Source organism: Liolophura sinensis, chromosome 2, assembly GCF_032854445.1.
Source record: "Liolophura sinensis isolate JHLJ2023 chromosome 2, CUHK_Ljap_v2, whole genome shotgun sequence".
Lineage (NCBI taxonomy): Eukaryota > Metazoa > Mollusca > Polyplacophora > Chitonida > Chitonidae > Liolophura > Liolophura sinensis.
Window position 1 is genome coordinate 25,254,415 of NC_088296.1, and position 26,900 is coordinate 25,281,314.

The 26,900-nt window shown below is 38.4% G+C and overlaps 1 protein-coding gene across 1 annotated transcript in view; it reads left to right on the forward strand.

Moving 5' to 3' along the window:
• The window catches only part of LOC135462604 (uncharacterized), a 41,799-nt gene continuing 14,899 nt past the window's right edge, over nt 1-26,900 (forward strand). The window contains exons 1-3 of the mRNA XM_064739829.1: nt 1-120; nt 15,190-15,297; nt 22,166-26,255. Coding sequence (XP_064595899.1) covers nt 15,223-15,297; nt 22,166-26,255 — 4,165 coding nt within the window. The 5' untranslated portion in view covers nt 1-120; nt 15,190-15,222. The remainder of the gene's footprint in view (nt 121-15,189; nt 15,298-22,165; nt 26,256-26,900) is intronic.

Here is a 26,900-nt window from a genome sequence, read left to right on the forward strand (position 1 = left end):
TTGGAATTCACCATGGCGGCATCGGGACCGTACCAGAGGAAAATTCTCGATGCTGAAATGGACATTATTCTGTTATTACCGTTTTGATGGATCCCTAACAACATGATGTAGCAAGAAGAGGTAAGTACTGAGTCAAACAACATCAAATATTTCGAATTTATAAGCGTGTTGAAAGTGTAAGTTGATGCGTGCGGACAAACATTCTCTCACAATCCACGGCGTGCCAAAATGGCTCCTTCACCCGCTTAGTTCTGGTATAGTGAAAAACATATGGTATATGTTTCAGCATAATCACTATTGCGTAGTGGTACAGTTATACGCTTCGCTCTGGCTCAGAAATAATTACGTTCCCCTGATGTTATGCAGGGGTACGTTGTCATGCAAGTGTTTGTGGAGCAAATGCGTGGATCGTCCGCTTCGGTGGCACCATGCATTATTATCATCTTATCATAAATGTATACAGATTACAGTAGTATATTTTAATCTTTTTGCCATATTTATGATCTGTATGAACCGCTTTTATAACAAATACTCTGTAATTAGTTTAAATTGCTAGTTATGGATTAAATAAAGCTCTTAGGCACATATTGCCACAATTTAGGACTGTTTCAGGTTGTAGGCCTACATACATACATATATATGTTTTCATTGTTCTGAAATAATTTGCTTATTTGTCATTTTTCACAAAGCAAAACCTTTGAGAGATGTCATAGTCAGTTTTATATCTTTGTCCTGTAGATTTAAAATGTGAATTCATATTCAAGTTGTTGAATGTTATACATTTGACTGCACTATAAAATAATCATGCATATTGAATTAGCCTTTATCACCGTTCCGAGAAAATTGTATTGATTTGATGTGTTGAAATGCCAAACATACGAGACTGATCATGACGGGACTCCGGAGGTAAATTGGTTTCCATATACCTGCGGAGTGAAGTTATCACGCACGGAGATATTGCAAAATCTAGGTGAGACACGCAGATGCAAAATGTAAACAAAAATGGAGACAAGCTTTGCTCAAACAAAAATAACTCTACGGCGTATGCCTTGATCATGGCCGACGTCGGAAAAAAACAAGAAGTGTTTTTTTTTTTTTGCACTAATAAATAGGATGTGGAAAAATGGGTAAGTGTTATTGTGGAAATGCGAAAAAAATCTAATGAGCAGGTTGCGGTAAATTTTGTTCCTACTGTGAGGGAAGGGTCCTTTGAATGTCTTTGTCATTTCTACATGTAGTTGAATCACAGTCCAGAAGCTCCTGTGTTCCGACACAATTCAGTCAGTTTCGTCTCTGCCTGTTGGTCATGAACGAGAGAAATTTGACATGGGCAAAGACTAAGTGTTGAGTGTGGAGATTTCCCCCTACTGAGTACTGTACCAATCCATATTGAAATCTTCTCTTCGAAATCAAAAACTCATCCATCAGAGTATTTTGTTGGTTCATCATCTTCGCGCATTTCATTTGATTAGCACTAGATGCTGACTGACCTTAGTCAGCCTATTAGTGACTATGATGACGTATCTCCGCTGCCATTGACAGAAACATATGACCGCTCTGACGTTTAATAACTATTCGATACAGTCGGTGAACAATAATATATATAGAAAATGACATCAACTACAACCTTAGTTTGGTGTCGGAAGGCTCTGAACTTCAGTACCATCACAGACTGTAAACATTTAAAGACTTTATTAAATTGCGGGTAGATATTTATATTATCGCTGAGGAACAATGTTAACGGAGGAAGCCAGATATCTACCTGTGTAGCCCCGGGAGGTGTCATATAACTAATAGTGTACATGTACAGTGTAGTACTGGAAACAAAGCCATGTTGTACTTGAGGGAAATATTGATATGTGTAAATTTGACTTTTAATAGTCTGCCTTCTTAGTGATATTTGCAATAATATTGTTGATATAAAAACCTAACTCTGTAAAACAAAACCCTTCAGTCAACATTTGATTTATTTATTTATTTGTTTGATTGGTGTTTCACGCCGTACTCAAGAATATTTCACTTATACTACGGCGGTGGGAGGAAACCGGGCAGCGCGCGGGCGAAACCCATGACCATCTGCAGGTTGCTGACAGACCTTCCTATGTACAGCCGGAGAGGAAGCCAGCATGAGCTGGACTTGAACTCACAGTGACTGCATTGGTGAGAGGCTCCTGGGTCATTACGCTGCGCTATTGCGCTAACCAACTGAGCCAAGGCGGCCCCGTCAACATTTGCAACATTTGATGTTAACTGTTGTAGATGTATAACACAGTCATGGATTATAAAACTCCTCTCTAGTTATTGAACAATGAAGCACTTGTAAATGAAACAATGTATCCAGGATAAAACTAAACAAAACAGTGTAAACCAGTGTAGCACATACCTATTCTGTATGTATATGTAAATCTCGCATGGCTACTATAAAGTTGTTGCAAAGTGTTTGTTGACCTATTTTTTAATAGACTCTTTGTTACAGATACCTTTCTTTTCAGTCAACAATTGAATCCCTATTATATTGCGATGTGATCATGTCTTACTGCATGTGCTCACTGTATTATTAAAACAATGAAGTTAGTCTAGGCCATCTTTAAAAAATTGCTGTTGGTTAGCGCACTAGCGCAGCGCAATGACCCAGGAGTCTCTCACCAGTGCGGTCGCTGTGAGTTCAAGTTCAGCTCATGCTGGCTTCCTCTCCGGCCGTATGTGGGAAGGTCTGCCAGCTACCTGCGGAAGGTTGTGGGTTTCCCCCGGGCTCTGCCCGGTTTCCACCCACCATAATGCTGGCCGCCGTCGTATAAGTGAAATATTCTTGAGTACGCCATAAAACACCAATCAAATAAATAAATAAATAAAAAATTACTAGTTTGCTGTAATATAACCAAACGTAAAAGAAGATGCGGAATGTGCTAGTATGGTAGTGAAGTCCTTCCCCTTTTTATTCTGGCTAATGGAGAAGATAGAAGTTTTCGGCCAAATAGGCTACAGTGGTAGCATTCTGCAACCACTGCTATTTTACCGCCCACATTTTTTTACCAGAAATTGTTATCAAGGTCACATTGACATAAAACCAACACCAATTTTACAAAATGTTCATGAGAGAGAGAGAGAGAAAAAAAAAACAACCAAAAAACCAAATAAAAAAAAAACACAAAAAAAAAACATTATAATATCAAAATCCCAATTATACAAACTTCAGAGTAGGAGCCTTAATTTACATGGAACAAACATACTTTTAATGATGGCACCATCGGTGAAATACAAGCTTACCACAGAATATAGCATGTGATATTTTCTATGCAGACACTCTGCCTGGGGGTGCTTAGCGTGCAAACACGACGCAATGACCCAGGAGCCTCTTTCCAACCAATGCGGCTACTGTGAGTTCAAGTCCACCTCATACTGGTTTTCTCTCCGGCTGAACATGGGAGGTTCTGCCAGCAGCCTGCAGATGGTTGTGTGTTTCCCCCGGGCTCTGCCCAATTTCCTCCCACCATAATGCTGGCTACCGCCGTATAAGTGAAATATTCTTGAGTATGGCGTAAAAAACGTTCTGCCATTTGTATCTGAATTTTCTAGGCACTTACATGACTGAGAGGGCAGGTTAATACACAGGAAGTGGCAAAACCGGCTCAGAGCTACAGTTTTAATGGAATGGATGATGGCAGCAGTGAGTTGTCTGTTAGATGACATTACAACAGGAAGGCGTCTGAGCACACAGATTATGTTACAGTTTTACCTTTGATTTACACCTGTACCTGCACACAGGTCTCATTTCCTGTCTGAAATCACCATTGATAATAAAGCAGTGCTACAGGTGTTCAATACTGGGTGTTAGAACTGCTAACAACTGTAACCTTAAAACTAGTGGGTTAGCTACACATATGTTTACTGGGTTAGCTACAGGTATGTTTACTTGGTTATTTACATGTGTGTTTATTGGGTTAGCTACATGTATGTTTATTGGGTTAGCCACATGTGTGTGTTTATTGGGTTAGCTACATGTATGTTTATTGGGTAAGCTACACGTATGTTTATTGGGTTTGCTACATGTGTGTGTTTATTGGGTTAGCTACATATGTGTGTTTATTGGGTTAGCTACATGTATGTTTATTGGGTAAGCCACACGTATGTTTATTGGGTTTGCTACATGTATGTTTATTGGGTTAGCCACATGTGTGTGTTTATTGGGTTAGCTACATGTATGTTTATTGGGTAAGCTACACGTATGTTTATTGGGTTTGCTACATGTGTGTGTTTATTGGGTTAGCTACATATGTGTGTTTATTGGGTTAGCTACATGTATGTTTATTGGGTAAGCCACACGTATGTTTATTGGGTTTGCTACATGTGTGTGTTTATTGGGTTAGCTACACGTATGTTTATTGGGTTAGCTACATGTATGTTTATTGGGTTAGCTGCATGTATGGTTATTGGGTTAGCTGCACGTATGTTTATTGGGTTAGCTACATGTGTGCTTATTGGGTTAGCTACATGTATGTTTATTGGGTTAGCTACACGTATGTTTATTGGGTTAGCTACACGTATGTTTATTGGGTTAGCTACATGTGTGCTTATTGGGTTAGCTGCATGTATGTTTATTGGGTTAGCTACATGTATGTTTATTGGGTAAGCTACACGTATGTTTATTGGGTTAGCTACACGTATGTTTATTGGGTTAGCTACATGTATGTTTATTGGGTTAGCTACATGTATGTTTATTGGGTTGGCTGCATGTATGTTTATTGTGGCATGGCTCAGATTTAACCATTGTAATAATTCATGATTGAGAATTGATAATGGTATGCACTTAGTGTAAACAAAGCAGTTATATGCAGCCTTTGTCTTTGTAGTCTTAATGTATATTGTGAAAAAAAAGAAAGCCCTGCTGCATTAATATTACAGGTGTTTATAATTATACAGTGAGCTGAAATAATATTCAGCACATCATTTAAAATTGAATTAAAATAAATACACATAATAGTATTCAAAGATATTCCTGGGAACATTGTTGGGTTTGAATGGTAATCTGTGTGTACTGAAATACGTCTGTAGATAATGGCATTGAAGTAAGGGCTCTGTCAGTAAATTGCTCATTTCCCATCACCAGAGTGTTGGAGAAGAAAAAGGAAAATGTTAAAGGCTATATTTATTTTATGATTCATTTGCCCCCAAAAATGTATGTGGATGTGAAGAAAAATGAGCTTTAATTGGTCAATTCTGCATGTATTTTAATTGTTTCCTCTTCACTTTTAGCTGTGAGAGGGACATGAGAAACATATTTAAACAACAGTGGCCTAAACATTGTTTTTTTTTTGTGTTAACATAGCTGATGTGGTCGGTTGTCTTAATATATGTACATATTTACTATGTCATTGCCAGACAGTATAAGGCCTAATTAGTGTGAATGTATATTACAATGAGCTCATATGAGAAGGGAATGTGATTTGCAAGTGAAAGTACTGTAATATTGTGCTTTTGAAGGCAACATGTATAATTCATTGAAACTTAACATGAAAAGAAACTTTCTGACAGGTGAAATATGCCAGATGTATTCATATACAATTTATTTATTTATTTCATTGGTGTTTTATGTCGTACTCAAGAATATTTCACTTATACGACGGCGGCCAGCATGCGTGGTGGGTGGAAACGGGGCAGAGCCTGGGGGAAAGCCACGACCATCCGCAGGTTGCTTATTCATATACAAGCATGTGTATTTGTAGGTGTACCTAGACCGTATAAAACAAAAAATGCTGATTTCCCTTATCCACCATCTTGATTTTTGAGTATTTATTATGTATTTGGTCCTGGAAAGTAAAATGTATGTATTATGAGCTAGCAAAATGCATGTTATGGTGAGTAAAGTGAAGAGAGCCACGTTGTAAGAACGCAGTGGATTCCAATGATTGATTAGGGATTGATCGATTTTTATCGCAGTTTTATCTAACCTATGGTTCTGCAGAGACATGGCAGAATTAAGTAGGGCATTTCTTATAAATGCTGTGACCTATTGGTGCTATTTAATTTTAAAAAACTAATAAGAAAAAAAAGTAAGATGTAGGACAACTTGCCCACTTTTTTTTGTGACACAAGTAATTTTTGTATGTGGCCTTATCCTAAATAAATCATGACAGCACTCAGCAGGTTATCATTGCTGTCATCGCTGTCATATTCATGACGCCTGTGTACAAAGGACTCGACAATCCGTCCAGTCTTCAGGGTATTGTCATTCATAGTCAACGCTTAGTCCTGTGATAACATTATCATGATTTGGATCTACAATGTCCTTTTATACACTCAAAAAATTAATCTATTAAAATTAACAGAAACTCTGTTACCTGAGTGATGCTAGAATATATTGTGCTATTACAGCACATCATTCGGTTAAATATAACACATGTACTCTGTTCAGTCAGCATTAGGCCAATATGATAATACGTTAAATATAACACATGTATTGTGCTCAGTCTGCATTAGGCCAACATGATAATATGTTAAATATAACACATGTATTCTGTTCAGTCAGCATTAGGCCAACGTGATATTATGTTAAATATAACACATGTATTGTGCTCAGTCTGCATTAGGCCAACATGATAATATGTTAAATATAACACATGTATTCTGTTCAGTCAGCATTAGGCCAACGTGATATTATGTTAAATATAACACATGTATTCTGTTCAGTCAGCATTAGGCCAACATGATAATATGTTAAATATAACATCTGTATTCTGTTCAGTCAGCATTAGGCCAACATGATAATATGTTAAATATAACACATGTATTCTGTTCAGTCAGCATTAGGCTAACATGATAATATGTTAAATATAACACGTGTATTATGTTCAGTCAGCATTAGGCCAACATGATAATATGTTAAATATCACACATGTATTCTGTTCAGTCAGCATTAGGCCAACGTGATATTATGTTAAATATAACACATGTATTCTGTTCAGTCAGCATTAGGCCAACGTGATATTATGTTAAATATAACACATGTATTCTTTTCAGTCAGCATTAGGCCAACATGATAATATGTTAAATATAACATCTGTATTCTGTTCAGTCAGCATTAGGCCAACATGATAATATGTTAAATATAACACATGTATTCTGTTCAGTCAGCATTAGGCTAACATGATAATATGTTAAATATAACATGTGTATTATGTTCAGTCAGCATTAGGCCAACATGATAATATGTTAAATATCACACATGTATTCTGTTCAGTCAGCATTAGGCCAACGTGATATTATGTTAAATATAACACATGTATTCTGTTCAGTCAGCATTAGGCCAACGTGATATTATGTTAAATATAACACATGTATTCTGTTCAGTCAGCATTAGGCCAACATGATAATATGTTAAATATCACACATGTATTCTGTTCAGTCAGCATTAGGCCAACATGATAATATGTTAAATATCACACATGTATTCTGTTCAGTCAGCATTAGGCCAACGTGATATTATGTTAAATATAACACATGTATTCTGTTCAGTCAGCATTAGGCCAACGTGATATTATGTTAAATATAACACATGTATTCTGTTCAGTCAGCATTAGGCCAACATGATAATATGTTAAATATCACACATGTATTCTGTTCAGTCAGCATTAGGCCAACGTGATAATATGTTAAATATCACACATGTATTCTGTTCAGTCAGCATTAGGCCAACGTGATATTATGTTAAATATAACACATGTATTCTGTTCAGTCAGCATTAGGCCAACGTGATATTATGTTAAATATAACACATGTATTCTGTTCAGTCAGCATTAGGCCAACATGATAATATGTTAAATATCACACATGTATTCTGTTCAGTCAGCATTAGGCCAACATGATAATATGTTAAATATCACACATGTATTCTGTTCAGTCAGCATTAGGCCAACATGATAATATGTTAAATATAAGACATGTATTCTGTTCAGTCAGCATTAGGCCAACATGATAATATGTTAAATATAAGACATGTATTCTGTTAAGTCTGCATTAGGCCAACATGATAATATGTTAAATATCACACATGTATTCTGTTCAGTCAGCATTAGGCCAACATGATAATATGTTAAATATAAGACATGTATTCTGTTCAGTCAGCATTAGGCCAACATGATGGTATGTTAAATATCACACATGTATTCTGTTCAGTCTGCATTAGGCCAACATGATAATACGTTAAATATAACACATTTATTCTGTTCAGTCAGCATTAGGCCAACATGATAATATGCTAAATATAACGCATGCATTCTGTTCAGTCTGCATTAGGCCAACATGATATTATGTTAAATATAAGACATGCATTCTGTTCAGTCAGCATTAGGCCAAGATGATAATATGTTAAATATAACACCTGTATTCTGTTCAGTCAGCATTAGGCCAACATGATAATATGTTAAATATAACACATGCATCCTGTTCAGTCAGCATTAGGCCAAGATGATAATACGTTAAATATAACACATGGATTCTGTTCAGTCAGCATTAGGCCAACATGATAATATGTTAAATATAACACATGCATCCTGTTCAGTCAGCATTAGGCCAAGATGATAATACGTTAAATATAACACATGGATTCTGTTCAGTCAGCATTAGGCCAACGTGATATTATGTTAAATATAACACATGTATTCTGTTCAGTCAGCATTAGGCCAGCATGATATTATGTTAAATATAACACATGTATTCTGTTCAGTCAGCATTAGGCCAACATGATATTATGTTAAATATAACACATGCATCCTGTTCAGTCTGCATTAGGCCAACATGATATTATGTTAAATATAACACCTGTATTCTGTTCAGTCAGCATTAGGCCAACATGATAATATGTTAAATATGACACATGCATTCTGTTCAGTCTGCATTAGGCCAGCATGATATTATGTTAAATATAAGACATGTATTCTGTTCAGTCAGCATTAGGCCAACATGATATTATGTTAAATATAAGACATGTATTCTGTTCAGTCAGCATTAGGCCAGCATGATATTATGTTAAATATAACACATTTATTCTGTTCAGTCTGCATTAGGCCAACATGATAGTATGTTAAATATAAGACATGTATTCTGTTCAGTCTGCATTAGGCCAGCATGATATTATGTTAAATATAACACATGTATTCTGTTCAGTCAGCATTAGGCCAACATGAAAATATGTTAAATATAACACATGCATCCTGTTCAGTAAGCATTAGGCCAGCATGATATTATGTTAAATATGACATCTGTATTCTGTTCAGTCAGCATTAGGCCAACATGATATTATGTTAAATATAACACATGTATTCTGTTCAGTCAGCATTAGGCCAACATGATAATATGTTAAATATAAGACATGTATTCTGTTCAGTCAGCATTAGGCCAGCATGATGCTATGTTAAATATGACACATGTATTCTTTTCAGTCAGCATTAGGCCAACATGATATTATGTTAAATATAAGACATGTATTCTGTTCCGTCAGCATTAGGCCAACAAGATATTATGTAAAATATAACACATGTATTCTGTTCAGTCTGCATTAGGCCAACATGATATTATGTTAAATATAACACATGTATTCTGTTCAGTCAGCATTAGGCCAACATGATATTATGTTAAATATAACACATGTATTCTGTTCAGTCTGCATTAGGCCAACATGATATTATGTTAAATATGACACATGTATTCTGTTCAGTCAGCATTAGGCCAACGTGATATTATGTTAAATATAAGACATGTATTCTGTTCAGTCTGCATTAGGCCAACATGATATTATGTTAAATATGACCCATGTATTCTGTTCAGTCAGCATTAGGCCAACATGATAATATGTTAAATATAAGACATGTATTCTGTTCAGTCAGCATTAGGCCAACATGATAATATGTTAAATATCACACATGTATTCTGTTCAGTCAGCATTAGGCCAACATGATAATATGTTAAATATCACACATGTATTCTGTTCAGTCAGCATTAGGCCAACATGATAATATGTTAAATATAAGACATGTATTCTGTTCAGTCAGCATTAGGCCAACATGATAATATGTTAAATATCACACATGTATTCTGTTCAGTCAGCATTAGGCCAACATGATAATATGTTAAATATAAGACATGTATTCTGTTCAGTCAGCATTAGGCCAACATGATAATATGTTAAATATAAGACATGTATTCTGTTCAGTCTGCATTAGGCCAACATGATAATATGTTAAATATCACACATGTATTCTGTTCAGTCAGCATTAGGCCAACATGATAATATGTTAAATATAAGACATGTATTCTGTTCAGTCAGCATTAGGCCAACATGATGGTATGTTAAATATCACACATGTATTCTGTTCAGTCTGCATTAGGCCAACATGATAATACGTTAAATATAACACATTTATTCTGTTCAGTCAGCATTAGGCCAACATGATAATATGCTAAATATAACGCATGCATTCTGTTCAGTCTGCATTAGGCCAACATGATATTATGTTAAATATAAGACATGCATTCTGTTCAGTCAGCATTAGGCCAAGATGATAATATGTTAAATATAACACCTGTATTCTGTTCAGTCAGCATTAGGCCAACATGATAATATGTTAAATATAACACATGCATCCTGTTCAGTCAGCATTAGGCCAAGATGATAATACGTTAAATATAACACATGGATTCTGTTCAGTCAGCATTAGGCCAACATGATAATATGTTAAATATAACACATGCATCCTGTTCAGTCAGCATTAGGCCAAGATGATAATACGTTAAATATAACACATGGATTCTGTTCAGGCAGCATTAGGCCAACGTGATATTATGTTAAATATAACACATGTATTCTGTTCAGTCAGCATTAGGCCAACATGATATTATGTTAAATATAACACATGTATTCTGTTCAGTCAGCATTAGGCCAACATGATATTATGTTAAATATAACACATGCATCCTGTTCAGTCTGCATTAGGCCAACATGATATTATGTTAAATATAACACCTGTATTCTGTTCAGTCAGCATTAGGCCAACATGATAATATGTTAAATATGACACATGCATTCTGTTCAGTCTGCATTAGGCCAGCATGATATTATGTTAAATATAAGACATGTATTCTGTTCAGTCAGCATTAGGCCAACATGATATTATGTTAAATATAAGACATGTATTCTGTTCAGTCAGCATTAGGCCAGCATGATATTATGTTAAATATAACACATTTATTCTGTTCAGTCTGCATTAGGCCAACATGATAGTATGTTAAATATAAGACATGTATTCTGTTCAGTCTGCATTAGGCCAGCATGATATTATGTTAAATATAACACATGTATTCTGTTCAGTCAGCATTAGGCCAACATGAAAATATGTTAAATATAACACATGCATCCTGTTCAGTAAGCATTAGGCCAGCATGATATTATGTTAAATATGACATCTGTATTCTGTTCAGTCAGCATTAGGCCAACATGATATTATGTTAAATATAACACATGTATTCTGTTCAGTCAGCATTAGGCCAACATGATAATATGTTAAATATAAGACATGTATTCTGTTCAGTCAGCATTAGGCCAGCATGATGCTATGTTAAATATGACACATGTATTCTTTTCAGTCAGCATTAGGCCAACATGATATTATGTTAAATATAAGACATGTATTCTGTTCCGTCAGCATTAGGCCAACAAGATATTATGTAAAATATAACACATGTATTCTGTTCAGTCTGCATTAGGCCAACATGATATTATGTTAAATATAACACATGTATTCTGTTCAGTCAGCATTAGGCCAACATGATATTATGTTAAATATAACACATGTATTCTGTTCAGTCTGCATTAGGCCAACATGATATTATGTTAAATATGACCCATGTATTCTGTTCAGTCAGCATTAGGCCAACATGATATTATGTTAAATATAAGACATGTATTCTGTTCAGTCAGCATTAGGCCAACAAGATATTATGTAAAATATAACACATGTATTCTGTTCAGTCAGCATTAGGCCAACGTGATATTATGTTAAATATAAGACATGTATTCTGTTCAGTCAGCATTAGGCCAACATGATAATATGTTAAATATAACACATGTATTCTGTTCAGTCAGCATTAGGCCAACAAGATATTATGTTAAATATAAGACATGTGTTCTGTTCAGTCAGCATTAGGCCAACATGATAATATGCTAAATATAAGACATGTATTCTGTTCAGTCAGCATTAGGCCAACATGATGTTATGTTAAATATAAGACATGTATTCTGTTCAGTCAGCATTAGGCCAACAAGATATTATGTAAAATATAACACATGTATTCTGTTCAGTCAGCTTTAGGCCAACATGATAATATGTTAAATATAAGACATGTGTTCTGTTCAGTCAGCATTAGGCCAACATGATAATATGTTAAATATAAGACATGTATTCTGTTCAGTCAGCATTAGGCCAACATGATAATATGTTAAATATAAGACATGTATTCTGTTCAGTCAGCATTAGGCCAACATGATAATATGTTAAATATAACACATGTATTCTGTTCAGTCAGCATTAGGCCAACATGATAATATGTTAAATATAACACATGTATTCTGTTCAGTCAGCATTAGGCCAACATGATAGTATGTTAAATATAACAGATGTATTCTGTTCAGTCAGCATTAGGCAAACATGATAATATGTTAAATATAACACATGTATTCTGTTCAGTCAGCTTTAGGCCAACATGATAATATGTTAAATATAAGACATGTATTCTGTTCAGTCAGCATTAGGCCAACATGATAATATGTTAAATATAACAGATGTATTCTGTTCAGTCAGCATTAGTTCAGCCAGCATTAGGCCAACATGATAGTATGTTAAATATAACACATGTATTCTTTTCAGCCAGCATTAGGCCAACATGATATTATGTTAAATATAAGACATGTATTCTGTTCAGTCAGCATTAGGCCAACATGATAATATGTTAAATATAACAGATGTATTCTGTTCAGTCAGCATTAGGCCAACAAGATATCATGTTGAATATGACATGTATTCTGTTCAGTCAGCATTAGGCCAACATGATAGTATGTTAAATATGACACATGTATTCTGTTCAGTCTGCATTAGGCCAACATGATATTATGTTAAATATGACACATGTATTCTGTTCAGTCTGCATTAGGCCAACATAATAATATGTTAAATATAAGACATGTATTCTGTTCAGTCAGCATTAGGCCAACATGATAATATGTTAAATATAACAGATGTATTCTGTTCAGTCAGCATTAGTTCAGCCAGCATTAGGCCAACATGATAGTATGTTAAATATAACACATGTATTCTTTTCAGCCAGCATTAGGCCAACATGATAATATGTTGAATATAACACATGTATTCTGTTCAGCCAGCATTAGGCCAACATGATATTATGTTAAATATAAGACATGTATTCTGTTCAGTCAGCATTAGGCCAACATGATAGTATGTTAAATATAACACATGTATTCTGTTCAGTCAGCATTAGGCCAACATGATAATATGTTAAATATAACATCTGTATTCTGTTCAGTCAGCATTAGGCCAACATGATATTATGTTGAATATAACACATGTATTCTGTTCAGCCAGCATTAGGCCACCATGATAATACGTTAAATATAACACATGTATTCTGTTCAGTCAGCATTAGGCCAACGTGATATTATGTTAAATATAACACATGTATTCTTTTCAGCCAGCATTAGGCCAACATGATATTATGTTAAATATAAGACATGTATTCTGTTCAGTCAGCATTAGGCCAACATGATGCTATGTTAAATATGATACATGTATTCTGTTCAGTCAGCATTAGGCCAACATGATGTTATGTTGAATATGACACAATATTGTGTTATTATAACAGAATACGTTCAAGTATCACTCAGACAACAGACTTTCTGGTAAAATTGACAGATTACTTTTTTAAGTGTAGTACTGTACATGTGCAAATCTGGGACATAGGGAGTGTTGTGATGAAGGGTAGGTGTGGTTAATAGGCCCTCTTCAGGCCAATTATCTCTGTGTTAGAGAGATTTGAAGTAGTTGTCTCTGATATAGATGTCTATCTCCAGTGTTTTACATGTACATGTACTTGTATTTACATACAGTATACATACTTGTATACTGTTCGTGTACATCATGTAGTTTGTCCTAAATGACCTAGAATTTAGCCCACAAAAGTGCATTTTTATAGAGGCAAATAATCATCAGAAAATATTACTTTTTGTGCTGACGCATACAATTTTCCAGCAGAATATCATCCCATGTTCCAAGCAAACATCAAAACACCTTTCTAAAATTAGTAGAACTCTGAAAATCAGGAAAAAAGGGCAAGTTAGTCATGGACAAAATGTATCGTCATTTAGATTGTGTTTATTTCATTATTATATAGATGGATATTAAGTAACATAGGTTAGCTTGTTCCAAAAAAAAAAAAAAAATCCCAGTGTCTTTTTGTTGATATTTAAGTTTATGCATTTTAGAACTCAAATTTGACAGAAAAACTACCTGGTATTGAATGAATGATATGATATAAGAGGAATTAGTCAAACATTAAAGTTGTCTGAGAAAGGCTTGAAAAACTAAGACGTTTACAAAGTTGTTTTCTTAGTTTGTATATAGTTTTCCAGATTTGCAGCTTCCATGGGGTCAATTTCAAGATAATTTTCTTTTTGTGCCCTCTTAATGGGATTATCACTCCGGTTTCCTCAACTGATACAACTGACGACTGTATAACATAAGTGGAATATTCCTGAGTATGGCTTGTGATCACCATAATATAACATGGCTTGAAAAAAGCCCCCCAAAACAATCAATTAAATCTAAAGGGTTATTAAATATGACACAAGTATGTAGGAAAAGTAAGAAGAGTCTGTTTCATATTGAAATGTTGACCTTGGATAACAGTTGCATGTCTACTTTCACTTTCAGTCTTGACTTGTATGGCAGGAGGAAGACTAATTATTTTAGACCAGCAAGTCATTAAAAGTGAGATGATGTACATTTGTTAAAATGAATATGTTCATGGACACCAATGTGGCCACTCCTGCATTAATGTGTATTGACCTTGACCCTTCCACTCTGGCATTAGTGTGTATTGACCTTGACCCTTCACTTTCACTTTCAGCACAAACTCAGTGGCGGCTCTCTCTAGAGGACCATGGATTGTAATGACAATGCTGCACAAAGGCGCATGCATCCAGCCTCTCTGGTTACCCTGGCAACTGAATCTAAGGTAAACAACTCAGTCAAACACTTGGTTATAATTTCTGATGTAATTAATGTATCTGGTGAGAAAGTTTGTTACAGCTGCAATTAAAACTCTGTGGCAGTTACATTGGTGGTTTAACCAAGGCATTCCAATTTCCTCTACCCATAAATCTAACTGCCATTGTACATTGTGTTTATATAAAGTGGAAAAGTTCTTGATTTTGGTGTTTAGCAACAGTCAGATGATAAGTGAACAAGAAAGTCATTTGAACCCTGATGATGACAGGGTGTTGCCTTCCTATGAGCAGGTTAAAAGAGGACGTTGTAACTTGCCATTCAGCATGAAGGGGATAGTATAACAACTGGTTGACCCGTAGCAGTATAATGGCTCAGGCAGGGCGGCTTGCTTGCCTTCAGTAAGGCGTCTCAGTGAAGCACCACTAGATAAAAGATTGGTGGAAATCTGTCCTGCAACATGGAGGCACATTACATGCACTCTAAGGATTCCTTCGTCGTCATATGACTGAAGAATTGTTGAGTACGACGTTAAACCCCAAGCACTCACTCACTCACTCACTCGTCGCGCAAAGGGTAAATGACCTTCACTTACCCACTCCTATGAGAAGGGGTCCATGGATAGTTCTACCACATGGTGGTTATATCTTTCTAGTCAAAAGTCTAACAGAGCAGGTAAAGTATGCAGGTAAGCTAAACGCACATGCATCTGTACCTGTACAAGATTCAATGGCAAGTGACACATTTGTCTTGATCAGTAATAGCAACTCAGAATTTCAGAGCTGTGATATGACTTACTCAACTGATGGGTCACCTGCACTTACAATGTATAGTTTGGTTGTCAGAGGGATATAGCCCTGATCTCTCGCCTATGCAACTGTCAGCTCAGCAACAACCATGGGCACAGCCTTGCTCTAGAGGATGGTATGGCTTGGTGTGGCATTGACTGTATCCCAGCCAGTGATGACATACATATAGTCACTTACTCATGTATGGTAAGGACATAGCAGTGCTGCACAATAGCAGTGTCAGGGGCCTCTGTGGCTTAGTTAGTTAGCGCGCTAGAGCAGCGTAATGACCCAGAAGCCGCTCAGCAATGCAGTTGATGTAAATTCAAGTCCAGCTCATGCTGGTTTCCTCTCTGGCCGTATGTGGGAAAGCCTTCCAGCAACCTGTAGATGGCCATGGGCTCCCCCCGGGTTCTGCTCGGTTTCTTCCCACCAACATGCTGACCGCTGGCGTATAAGTGAAATATTCTTGAGTATGGCGTAAAACACCAATGAAATAAATAAATAAATAAATAGCAGTGACAGGGTCTGTGCTCCATTGGCCAGTATTTGGCCCCATAATTCTCAACAGATGCTTTAGAATTGTGTTGCTATGCACAATGTCCCAGATCAGGACTGATTTCCCAAAGTATACATCCATATAAATCTTTTATTGTTTGAACACTTATGGTGAGGTACATGTGTAATATAATAACTAAAGGTTTCTCTTTTTGTTTTTGGTAAGACTTAAAAATATGCATTCACAAGATTTTATTAAAGGTATGGGAAGGTCTGCCAGCAACCTGTGGATGGTCATGGGTTTTGCTTCTGTGTGCATTTTCTTCCCACCATGATGCTGGCCCCGTCACATAAGTGAAATATTCTTGAGTACAGTGTAAAACACCAATCAAATAAATAAATAAATATTAAAGGTATGCGGTCTGCCAGAAACTTGCGGATGGTTGTGGGTTCCCCCCGGACTCTACCTGGTTTCTTCCCACCATAATGCTGAAATATTCCTGAGTTCGGCGTAAAACAAAAATCAAATAAATAAATTAAAGGTATGCAAAGTTTTATTAAGTACCAGTTATAACTGTAAAGCACACTGTACTTAAATAATCACTGCTTTTTGGTAGTATTGTACATGTGGATTATCATTTTACTGGACAGTATAAATTTGGACGGTGCAGGTGCTGGGGATCAGTTCTGGTCAGTAACCAGTGCTAGGCAGTGGAAGTTTCGCTGTGGAGCTTGCTGTGTCAGTTCTGGTCAGTAATCTTCGCAGTGCTAGGCAGTGGAAGTTTCGCTGTGGAGCTTGCTGTGTCAGTTCTGGTCAGTAATCTTCGCAGTGCTAGGCAGTGGAAGTTTCGCTGTGGAGCTTGCTGTGTCAGTTCTGGTCAGTAACCTTCGCAGTGCTAGGCAGTGGAAGTTTCGCTGTGGAGCTTGCTGTGTCAGTTCTGGTCAGTAACCTTCGCAATGCTAGGCAGTGGAAGTTTCGCTGTGGAGCTTGCTGTGTAAAGTATAACCTCATTCAGCAGGTCTGGAAAGATGAAAAAAAAATTGAGAGTTAATTAGTAACTTTGTAGAATAAAAGTAGAAATGGTGGCTTCATTAAATATACATGTAAACTTTTGAGTTTATAGGCATGATTATTTTATAGTAAAATCAGGTTTTTATAGTAACTTTTCAGTTTTGCAGAGGTACATGTTTTGTGCTGGTAGCTAGTAGTCCACTGTAAGTATGGTACATAGCTCTACCCTGGAGTCCTAGCCCTGGGTACATGTGTAATATGATAGCGCCAAGTCTATAATACAGCAGCAACCATGAGCATGGGAGCCATAACCATATGTTAGTGTATATTACATGTAACATGAAACACAAATTGTACGTTTTTGATTTCCTTTCAGTTTCTGTATGATAAGATTTCATGAGACCGATTTACATGTATTTTGTTCCATAATCAGAATTGTGATTTGTTACAATGTCAAAGCTGTAGACCCATTCATGTGCACAGCAAATAAAAAAGCTCCAAATACAAACGTGTTGCATGAATGAGTGAAGTGTTCAGATTTATTAAAGCTAATTATTAAAGCATTAACAAAGTCCAGTTTTTCTTGCCTTTTCCCAGTAGGAATGTTGATCAAAGACTGATGGCGACGGTAGTTCCAATTTTATGTGCTGTAGTTTATGTAGGGACAGGATTTCCCTATACCCATGGTTTTTGAAGGTTCTGTTTTCTGTAGAACGATTTGTTTTGATACTTTTTTGCTGGAAAATGATAGCATAATGTGCTAAACAGGTTAGCCTATGACTGACTTTGACCATAAAACATTGTATCTTGACTTCACCTTGATGCGGTGTGATTGTGTAAGCCTTGGGGTGGCCTATACTTACAGCGGAAAATGTTTCTGGTGAAAAGAATAAAACAACATAAATGACTTATTCATAAATCTGTCTCCCCCTCTGAGCCCTCTGATCTGATACTTGTGGCTCTTACCGCACGGTTGCAGTCGCCGCCTCGTCCTATGACTCAGACTGCATTTGACATGTTTGATTGGTGAAAAGCAAATTCCCTTGGATAATGGCTGCTCCATTGCCCTCAAAGAGGCATAATGCCAGCGTTCTGCTTAGGGGCACAGTATTAGATTTTACCCTGCAGAAATCTGGCTGGAAAGACGAATTTGCTGTAATTTATCCCATGTTGCATCGCTGTTATTCTTCAACTGTTATGAGGCAGCAGCTGCAAATCGGCTTGCACAATTCGTTTTTTTAGGATGCTCAGCAGTTGTGACGAGTTTATACGACGGTTCATGTCTGACAGGTTTTCTTGTCTTATGCAATGGGTTTTCTGCAAATGGAATATCGATTTTTCTAAGGGCGCTGCCCTTATTTCCATGAAGAAAAGTATATATATGTTTGTAGATGCCATGGATAGAATAGTCCCCAGCCAAAGTGTACAATAAGAAGTTCATATTTTATTCATAGTTTTGCCTTTGAGCAGATTGATTAAGCATAAGGAAATTTGGTTTCTCAACAAACGGAGTTACGGGATTCAAGTGTTGAATAGTTTCTGAGTTGAGTGAATTTGAATGAATTCAGAACTCAGAAACTATTATATTTCAGCTAAAATTTCGGATGTAAACATGGACTCTCAGAGCAAACAAACGCCTTAATGATACCAACGCTTAATACAAAGTTAATGAGTTAATGCAAAGTTTTCTGATAAGAAAGTCACCAAACTTCATTAAAACAACTTGATAATTTGAGTGTTTTCGAAGTAGTGATATTATGCAACAAACTGCATTTGTAAATTATGGGATTTGAGTTTGAATATTTCTGAGTGGAATGGATTTAGAATGAATATCAGCACGTGGCTAAAGTTTGGAATGTAAAAATGGAATTCCAGAAGCCTACAGATGCCTTAAAATCTTGCTTTTGATGCCAACACTTAAGTTTTTCTGATACGAAAGTAATAGAAATTCACAAAACAATGCTTTCATGGCCCTATAGGGTGGATGAATCAATCAGAATCAAGAAAAATGTGTCACTTGAAACATCCAAAACTTAAGGTGAAATACAGTATTCAAAGTAATTGTGTATATTGTAAGTGACTGACCCAACAGAGGCAATAAATTGAAATGGTATATGTGTATATTGGCAGTTTATTTATAACTGTCCAGAGAAGTACTCTTGACAATATTTGAAGACTCTTTACAAGGAAGCAATATGAAGGAAAATTGTACCCCTTCACTGTGATTATGAAGGTCAGTACTATAAGACATACATTTCTATACCTTTGCATGGTGATCTGTACAGTAGTTTACCTGTCACACCTGTCCACTAACACCTATTGATTACCTGTCACAAGCTGATGCGGTCTATTATCATAGAAGAGGGTTTTATACTTAACAGCCTTTAGTCTGTTTAGAAGCAGATGTCCAGCACATGGGACCTGAGCCGTTCTGCTCATATTGGCAGGGAATTTGTAACTATATTGGTATGTCGAACTACATTATTTCACTTCATTTAAAAGGTAATAATTTTTCACCTGTACTGGTAGATAAAATACATAATCCTGGAAATTAGCTGATGTAGTCCCTGATATCATCATTATAACATTCAGCCGGTATGACACAGGCCCCGATAGCTAGAGATGGGAATACTGAAAGATCTTCTTTTAACAACTTGATCTTAAGTGTTTGAAAGCCTGATGCTTTGTTCACATCAGTGTATTAAAATGAGGTTATTTTGTCAAAATGGCTGCCTTCGTTTGGTAGTTTTGATCAACTCTGTCTTAATGAAACTTGTTATGTATAATTATATATTTGTACTTGAGATATGCTGGTATACTACCTGTCAATCTTTCCATCTGGAACTCTTTTTTAATGTAGCTGGAGGAAGTAAGGGTAGGGCTGTTGGTATAAAAATCCGTGATTCATGAACTATTAGAATGAGTGCTACTATACTGCTGTTAGGGTGTCTTTTCCTGAATAAGGTTCAGTTTTGTGGGTAAACAGAACATATGCTTTACTCATCAGTACAAATACAGTTTCTATGTTGTACTCTTGTGCTTGAAGTTTCAACATTTCCCTGTCAGAGAGAAAAGAAAAAAAGAAGCGTACCTGCAATGTGTGTAACCCTTTATGATAGGGTAGTCTCAGTAGCAGGGGTGTCAAGTTTCTGGGTCTATTTTTGTCCTAAGGATGTGAGGGTAATGGTGCAGAAGAGTAGAAGATGTGTTGACTACATGTACCTCTTTGGGTGTATCACCTTAGGCACAGATTTTCTGTCCCCATCTGTTCTTGTCGATATTTTGTGAGGATATTTCACCTGGAGGATAGCCTATAACTCTTCTAGTTTTGGGACAGATATTAGTAGTGCTGAAGGAAGCTTTTTCCCAGCTGTTTGGAAAAGTAAAGATATGAGTGTTGTTCGTTAGATGGTCTAATCATGTGAGAGAAAAGAAATTCAAAATTCCTGCTACAGTTACATGTATATTGGCTAAAACGAGCAGACCCGGTGTCCCAAAAATTAGAAGAAATAGGGTGGGTATGGTTTCTTTTATCTTTTTGCACCATGCTGAACTCTCCAGGCGATTAGATGTTTCATTGTGGAAAATAGAGATTGTGAGGGCTTACATTGAGGGTGCTGTATGAAGACTGTGAATTGCTGTAGGTTCTTTTATCTTTTTACACCATGAATTGGTTATAGATGTAGGTTCTTTTATCCTTTTACACCATGAATTGCTTATAGATGTGGGTTCTTTTATCTTTTTACACCATGAATTGCTTATAGATGTAGCTTCTTTTATCCTTTTACACCGTGAATTGGTTATAGATGTAGGTTCTTTTATCCTTTTACACCATGAATTGCTTATAGATGTGGGTTCTTTTATCTTTTCACACCATGAATTGCTTATAGATGTAGGTTCTTTTATCCTTTTACACTGTGAATTGCTTATAGATGTGGGTTGTTTTATCTTTTCACACCATGAATTGCTTATAGATGTAGCTTCTTTTATCCTTTTACACTGTGAATTGCTTATAGATGTAGGTTCTTTTATCATTTTACACCATGAATTGCTTATAGATGTGGGTTCTTTTATCTTTTCACACCATGAATTGCTTATAGATGTAGGTTCTTTTATCCTTTTACACCATGAATTGCTTATAGATGTGGGTTCTTTTATCTTTTCACACCATGAATTGCTTATAGATGTAGCTTCTTTTATCCTTTTACACTGTGAATTGCTTATAGATGTAGCTTCTTTTATCCTTTTACACCATGATTTGCTTATAGATGTGGGTTCTTTTATCTTTTTACACCATGAATTGCTTATAGATGTAGCTTCTTTTATCCTTTTGCACTGTGAATTGCTTATAAATGTAGGTTCTTTTATCCTTTTACACCGTGAATTGCTTATAGATATAGGTTCTTTTATCCCTTTACACCATGCTTAATTTATCTTCTTGTTGATCCAGAATGTTTCTGGTTTCGGCTGAAACAAGAGATTATGTTTTCATGGATAGAAAGTGCTGTCTTAATGATTGTGTTAACCTTAGTTATTTAGAATTAAAAAAAAATTAAACTTGTGTATTTATTTGTTGACAGAAAACCTGGAATGGTGTGTCCCAAGCAAATGGTGGTGGTTCACATGGAGTGAAGACCTCTGCGGACGAGCCAATCGGATCACAGACGTTAAGGCCCTGGAACGTGGATAATGGTTTGCCGACTGTCACTGATCAGCAAGCGAACGTGAAGTGTGCAGATGACAACAGTCAGTGTAGTAAAGCACTTCTCACTTGGAAAGACTTGTCGCCAACTCATGTAAAATGTACGAATGGTGTTCCTGGTGATTCTGAAACAGAGCCACCTGTTCAAGAAAGCGATCAGCAGAAAGTCGTGATTTCTTGGGGGCAGAAGCACAGCCCAAATCAGGACGATAGTTCCGGGTCTCCAAACTCTGTCATCACTTGGAAGCAGCTTTCTCCAACAAAACAGACAAGAAACGCGTTTGGCTTCTCGAGCCCGGAGTCTAGCGACAGTGACACTGTTAGACATTATTCGCCACGAGGGTCCAGATCTGCCCCTCCAATGCAGGAGAGCAGTAGTGATGCGTCAGTAGCTAGTCCCACCCATGGTGTGCGCTCCAGCGGTGCCGGAAGCGATGGGAGTACTTATCTTCCCTCGCCGGAGGATGGGTTCAGCAATGATTATTTTTATGATGAAGACTTTTCCGTTCAGTTTGACACCAATTTAAAAGACTCGCTCCTTGAAACTGTGCCTTCCGAAGGAGTTTCAACGCCATCCATTTTGGAATTCTCAGACACAATGACGATTGACGTGAACGAGGCGTCGTCAACGGTCGACGGAAGTATTAGAGCGAGTCAGTATGAATCGGAACTCTCCGCCAGTGAACATAACTCTGTGGATATGTCCACAAGTGAACGCGAGATGATGTGTTCCAGTGACATGCTGCAGATCAGTGATGGTCCCCTGTTTACTCCAACCCCGACGAATGAGATGCCTTCGCACATCTCTACAGACAGCCTGGATAAAGGTGCGAGAGCGATGACAGGAAGTGCAAGCACCTCCGATACATCCAAGTTTCAAGTAGACTGTGGGACGAAAAAAGAACTGTATATGTTATCATTCTTTAGCCACCGTGGGAAGCAAACAACGTCGTTGGCTTCGGTCATGTCCCAGGGATCATGGTCCAGCGATCAACAAGGCAGTCGCTCGCAGTCAAACTGTACGTCACAAGATGATATGGAGGGGTCGATCTCTGCAAGTCTTCAGACGCATGTCGACTTAGGAAACCATCGGTCATCAACTCGGCATTCCGGTCAGTCCAGGACAGCCCCAGCACCTTGCCGAAGTCACTCAGAAAACAGTGGCATGAACCGAAGGCACATGACATCACAAGCTACATCTACAGAAAGCATTGAGGGAGCAGATAAGCAGGGTAGATTGACCTCCTGGAGGAATGTCAAACAGCGACGAAAGCTTTCTGCAAACTCCAGTCAGGACACGGCAACCAAGGAGAAAAGTACAAGCAAGAGCATGCCAGATTTGTACATGCAGAACTGGCTAGAGAAGATGTCAGGGTGTCTGGAAGTGACCAGTTCACAAGACACAGGCAGTGACGAGAGTGCTGCCGAAATGCTACGAGGATCTGCAACCTCGTTGGTGGAAATTTACCAGAAGATGAGAACGGATCGTTTAAGCGACCAGAATCTTGGCGAAGGAAACATGTTAAGCAGTGAAGGCAAGGACAGTGTGTTTTCTGACCAAGGTGGAGCAGAGGATAAGCCCTCCACTCTGCCCCAAAGACCGATGAAACTCCCACCAAGGTTTTATACGTATTCGTCCGAAAGTGAGACTAGCACGGACATCCGGCAGAGAAAGTTTCCAGGCCACATGGATCAGAAGTTCACAGGTGTTCAGACGTCTCCTCAGACCTCTGAACCTGGTGGATATAAACGGGGACACACATTGCCGAGGACGTATAAGAGAAGCCTTTCGTCACCGGCCAGGTGCTTACATGCGTGCCCAAGCGCATTTTCCTTGTCTGGCACAGAAAGGGAAACCCAGTGTCCTGCTCAGTTCCTGGCAGATCCAGTCACACCATGGCAGGGTACTAAAAATTTCTCAGCACAGTTTCCGCCAAACACTCGGGACTGTGGAATTCAAACCTCCTCGCCAGACAGGCAGTTGTTGAGTGACAAACAAATGCAGACATCCCCTGATAGACCATGCGAAGCTTTCCCCTGCCTGAAACATCCCCCAAGTCCCGAATCTCAGAAAGTACCTTCTCCTCAGCCCTCTCCGACAAGATTGTCCCGGTCTGCTCAAGTGCGAAGACCTCCTGACTGTGAGGATGGGGCCAGACGCTGCGCACTGATACGGCCACACAGCATCGGACCCATCGGCCAGGAGGAGGAACGACGATTTCCAACGTATGACGCTGTTGTGCCACGCTGCAACTTGCGCGAGAAACGAGGCTCCAGCCTCTCCCCTAGCCGACGAAATACACAAAGCTTCTACTCCCACCGTTCACTGCCGGACCTGAGCTTCCTGACCGACAGATCACCGACGAGTTCTCCGGTACACCCAGTTCCAACAGAACCCAGCTCCTGCCCCACGTCTTCATCACCATCAAAGCCTGTGTTCTTTACACCCAGGGTGGGTGGGGTCACAAACCCTTGTGGCGGGATTTCTCCTAAGGTCCCACAAAATTTCCACCCGTTGCCATACTACCCGAATTTACAACAGCACGTTTGTATGCACCCAGGTGAAGTCGTGGAGGGACTCAACATAGAGGTTGCTCCCCAGAGGCAGGCTCGGCATAGTCGTGCTTCAAGATCTGAATCTGGACGAAAGAGCGGTACGGGACATGCACCCCAGTCTGCGTCCAGTAGCAGTGGCTTCAGCACGAGCTCCACTTCTTCAGGGATTGACCCTGGTTACCATGACAACCGCCACTCCCCTCCGATGGCGGATCAGTTTCCAGCAGGGTGTCATGTTTGGGATAGTCGGCATAAGTTTATAGAAACAGACGGGGGATGTGTGTACTACCACAGTTTGCCCAATCACCTGCCCCCAAGTTTTATTTGTGAGGAAGAGAAAATGGACTTTTACTCCTGCATGTGTGTCAAACCTTCAGTGCAGGAAACCAAAATGTACGCTTACAAGTATGAGCGCTTTCCTGAAACCCACCAGAGTTATCTCCCCTCTAAATCACGGCAATCGTTGCCACCAGAAGGCCCTGCTCAAGATGGTGGCCAGGAGCTGATTTTGGAAGAGCACTCCTCGAGCAGTGGCCTGGGAACGACTGATGATATGTACTCTGTGCACGAAAATGAGTCTTCAAGCTCCCCGGAGAACGGCAGTAACCCGGACAGAATGTCGAAAAACTTTTGTGCAAGTGGTGCAACAGAGGCAGCTTGCACGGTTTTAGCGAGTAACGGGGTGGTCTTACGGCGAGGACGAAACTGGCACCACGCTGATCAAGGATCATCAGAAACAGACTCTCAAAGGGGCTCCAGTGATAATCTGTCGGGCGGGAATAGCTCTGGAAGTGGAGGCGAGGATCGCAAACCGTTAAAGTCATGCCTACGGAGACGCAAACTTGAACGGCGATGTAGATCAATGTCCCTGAGTGACCCATTCCGATTGTACGAAGGTTACTTTACCCCTGGGGCAAGAGTTAAGACCAATCACCGTCATTCGTATGCATGCGATGGACATCCCCTCTATGTGGACTGTCTTTATGAAAACTTGGACAGTTCGCAGTTTGCTGACATGATGGATTGGTACAGAACAACCTATATGCAGGACGTCCACCTTCCTCTCACGGCGCGTCAGTGTGCCTGCGGGGGAGATGCACCAGACGTGATGAGGCCAGAGAAAACACCATCAGGCGACTTAGCCAAGATAGCGAGCGGAAGTGGCACCTTTGGCGAAACGCAATCCAGCGAGGCCAATGATGACAGCATGGAGAGGAAGGAAAAACGTAAAAGTGTCAGTTTTGCGTCTGAAGTGTCATTTCATTCTCCATTGCCCAGCCCTCAGTGTTCACCAAAACGCCAGCAGAGCACTTCCCCTGTTGCGGGTAAACCCTCGTCGGCGTCACAAGGTCAGACCACACCCAAACAGGTGCCCCACCCAGGGCCATGGGCTGTTGACAGTTCACCCAAAGGTAATACCAGACACCTGACCTACGTAAATAAACCCATCTTATAATGTATATGTAAGACCCGAGGTTATCAATGTCTCTACAAGTTTGCGAGGCATGCTAGGATTATTAAAAGGCAAAATGGCTGGGTATTTTTCTTCCTTCTTTGAATTTGCGGGGGTGCGGAGATAGATGTACACTGAATAAGTTACGGGAAATGACATAAAATGTCATCCATGACTACCCTAAATGGTCTGAAATTTCATCCATGTCTAAGTTGCTCATTTTTCCAGAATCTGGGAGTTCTGTTGATTTTAGAAATGTGCTTTGAGAGGTGTTCGGAAGGTGGGGTGATATCTTTGTGGGGAAAGTGTAAATTTTAGCACCAGACGTAATATCACATGACATTATTTCCCTCCAAAAAAAAAAGTTCTTGTATTGTGGAATTTTAAGGTCACTTAAGATAGTTACACAATTTGCCTGAGAGTCCTATTGATTTGGAAAAGATCTCTGAAGGTTGGTTAGAAAGATGATGTAATATCATGCTGGAAAATGTTTTGGCACCAAAACAAAGGTGTTTTTTGCTTTTTCTTTGCTTAAAAAATGCATTTTTCGTGGTAAAATTAGTGGTCATTTTTCGTCTTCAGGAAAGTTGATGCTTCCAATGAA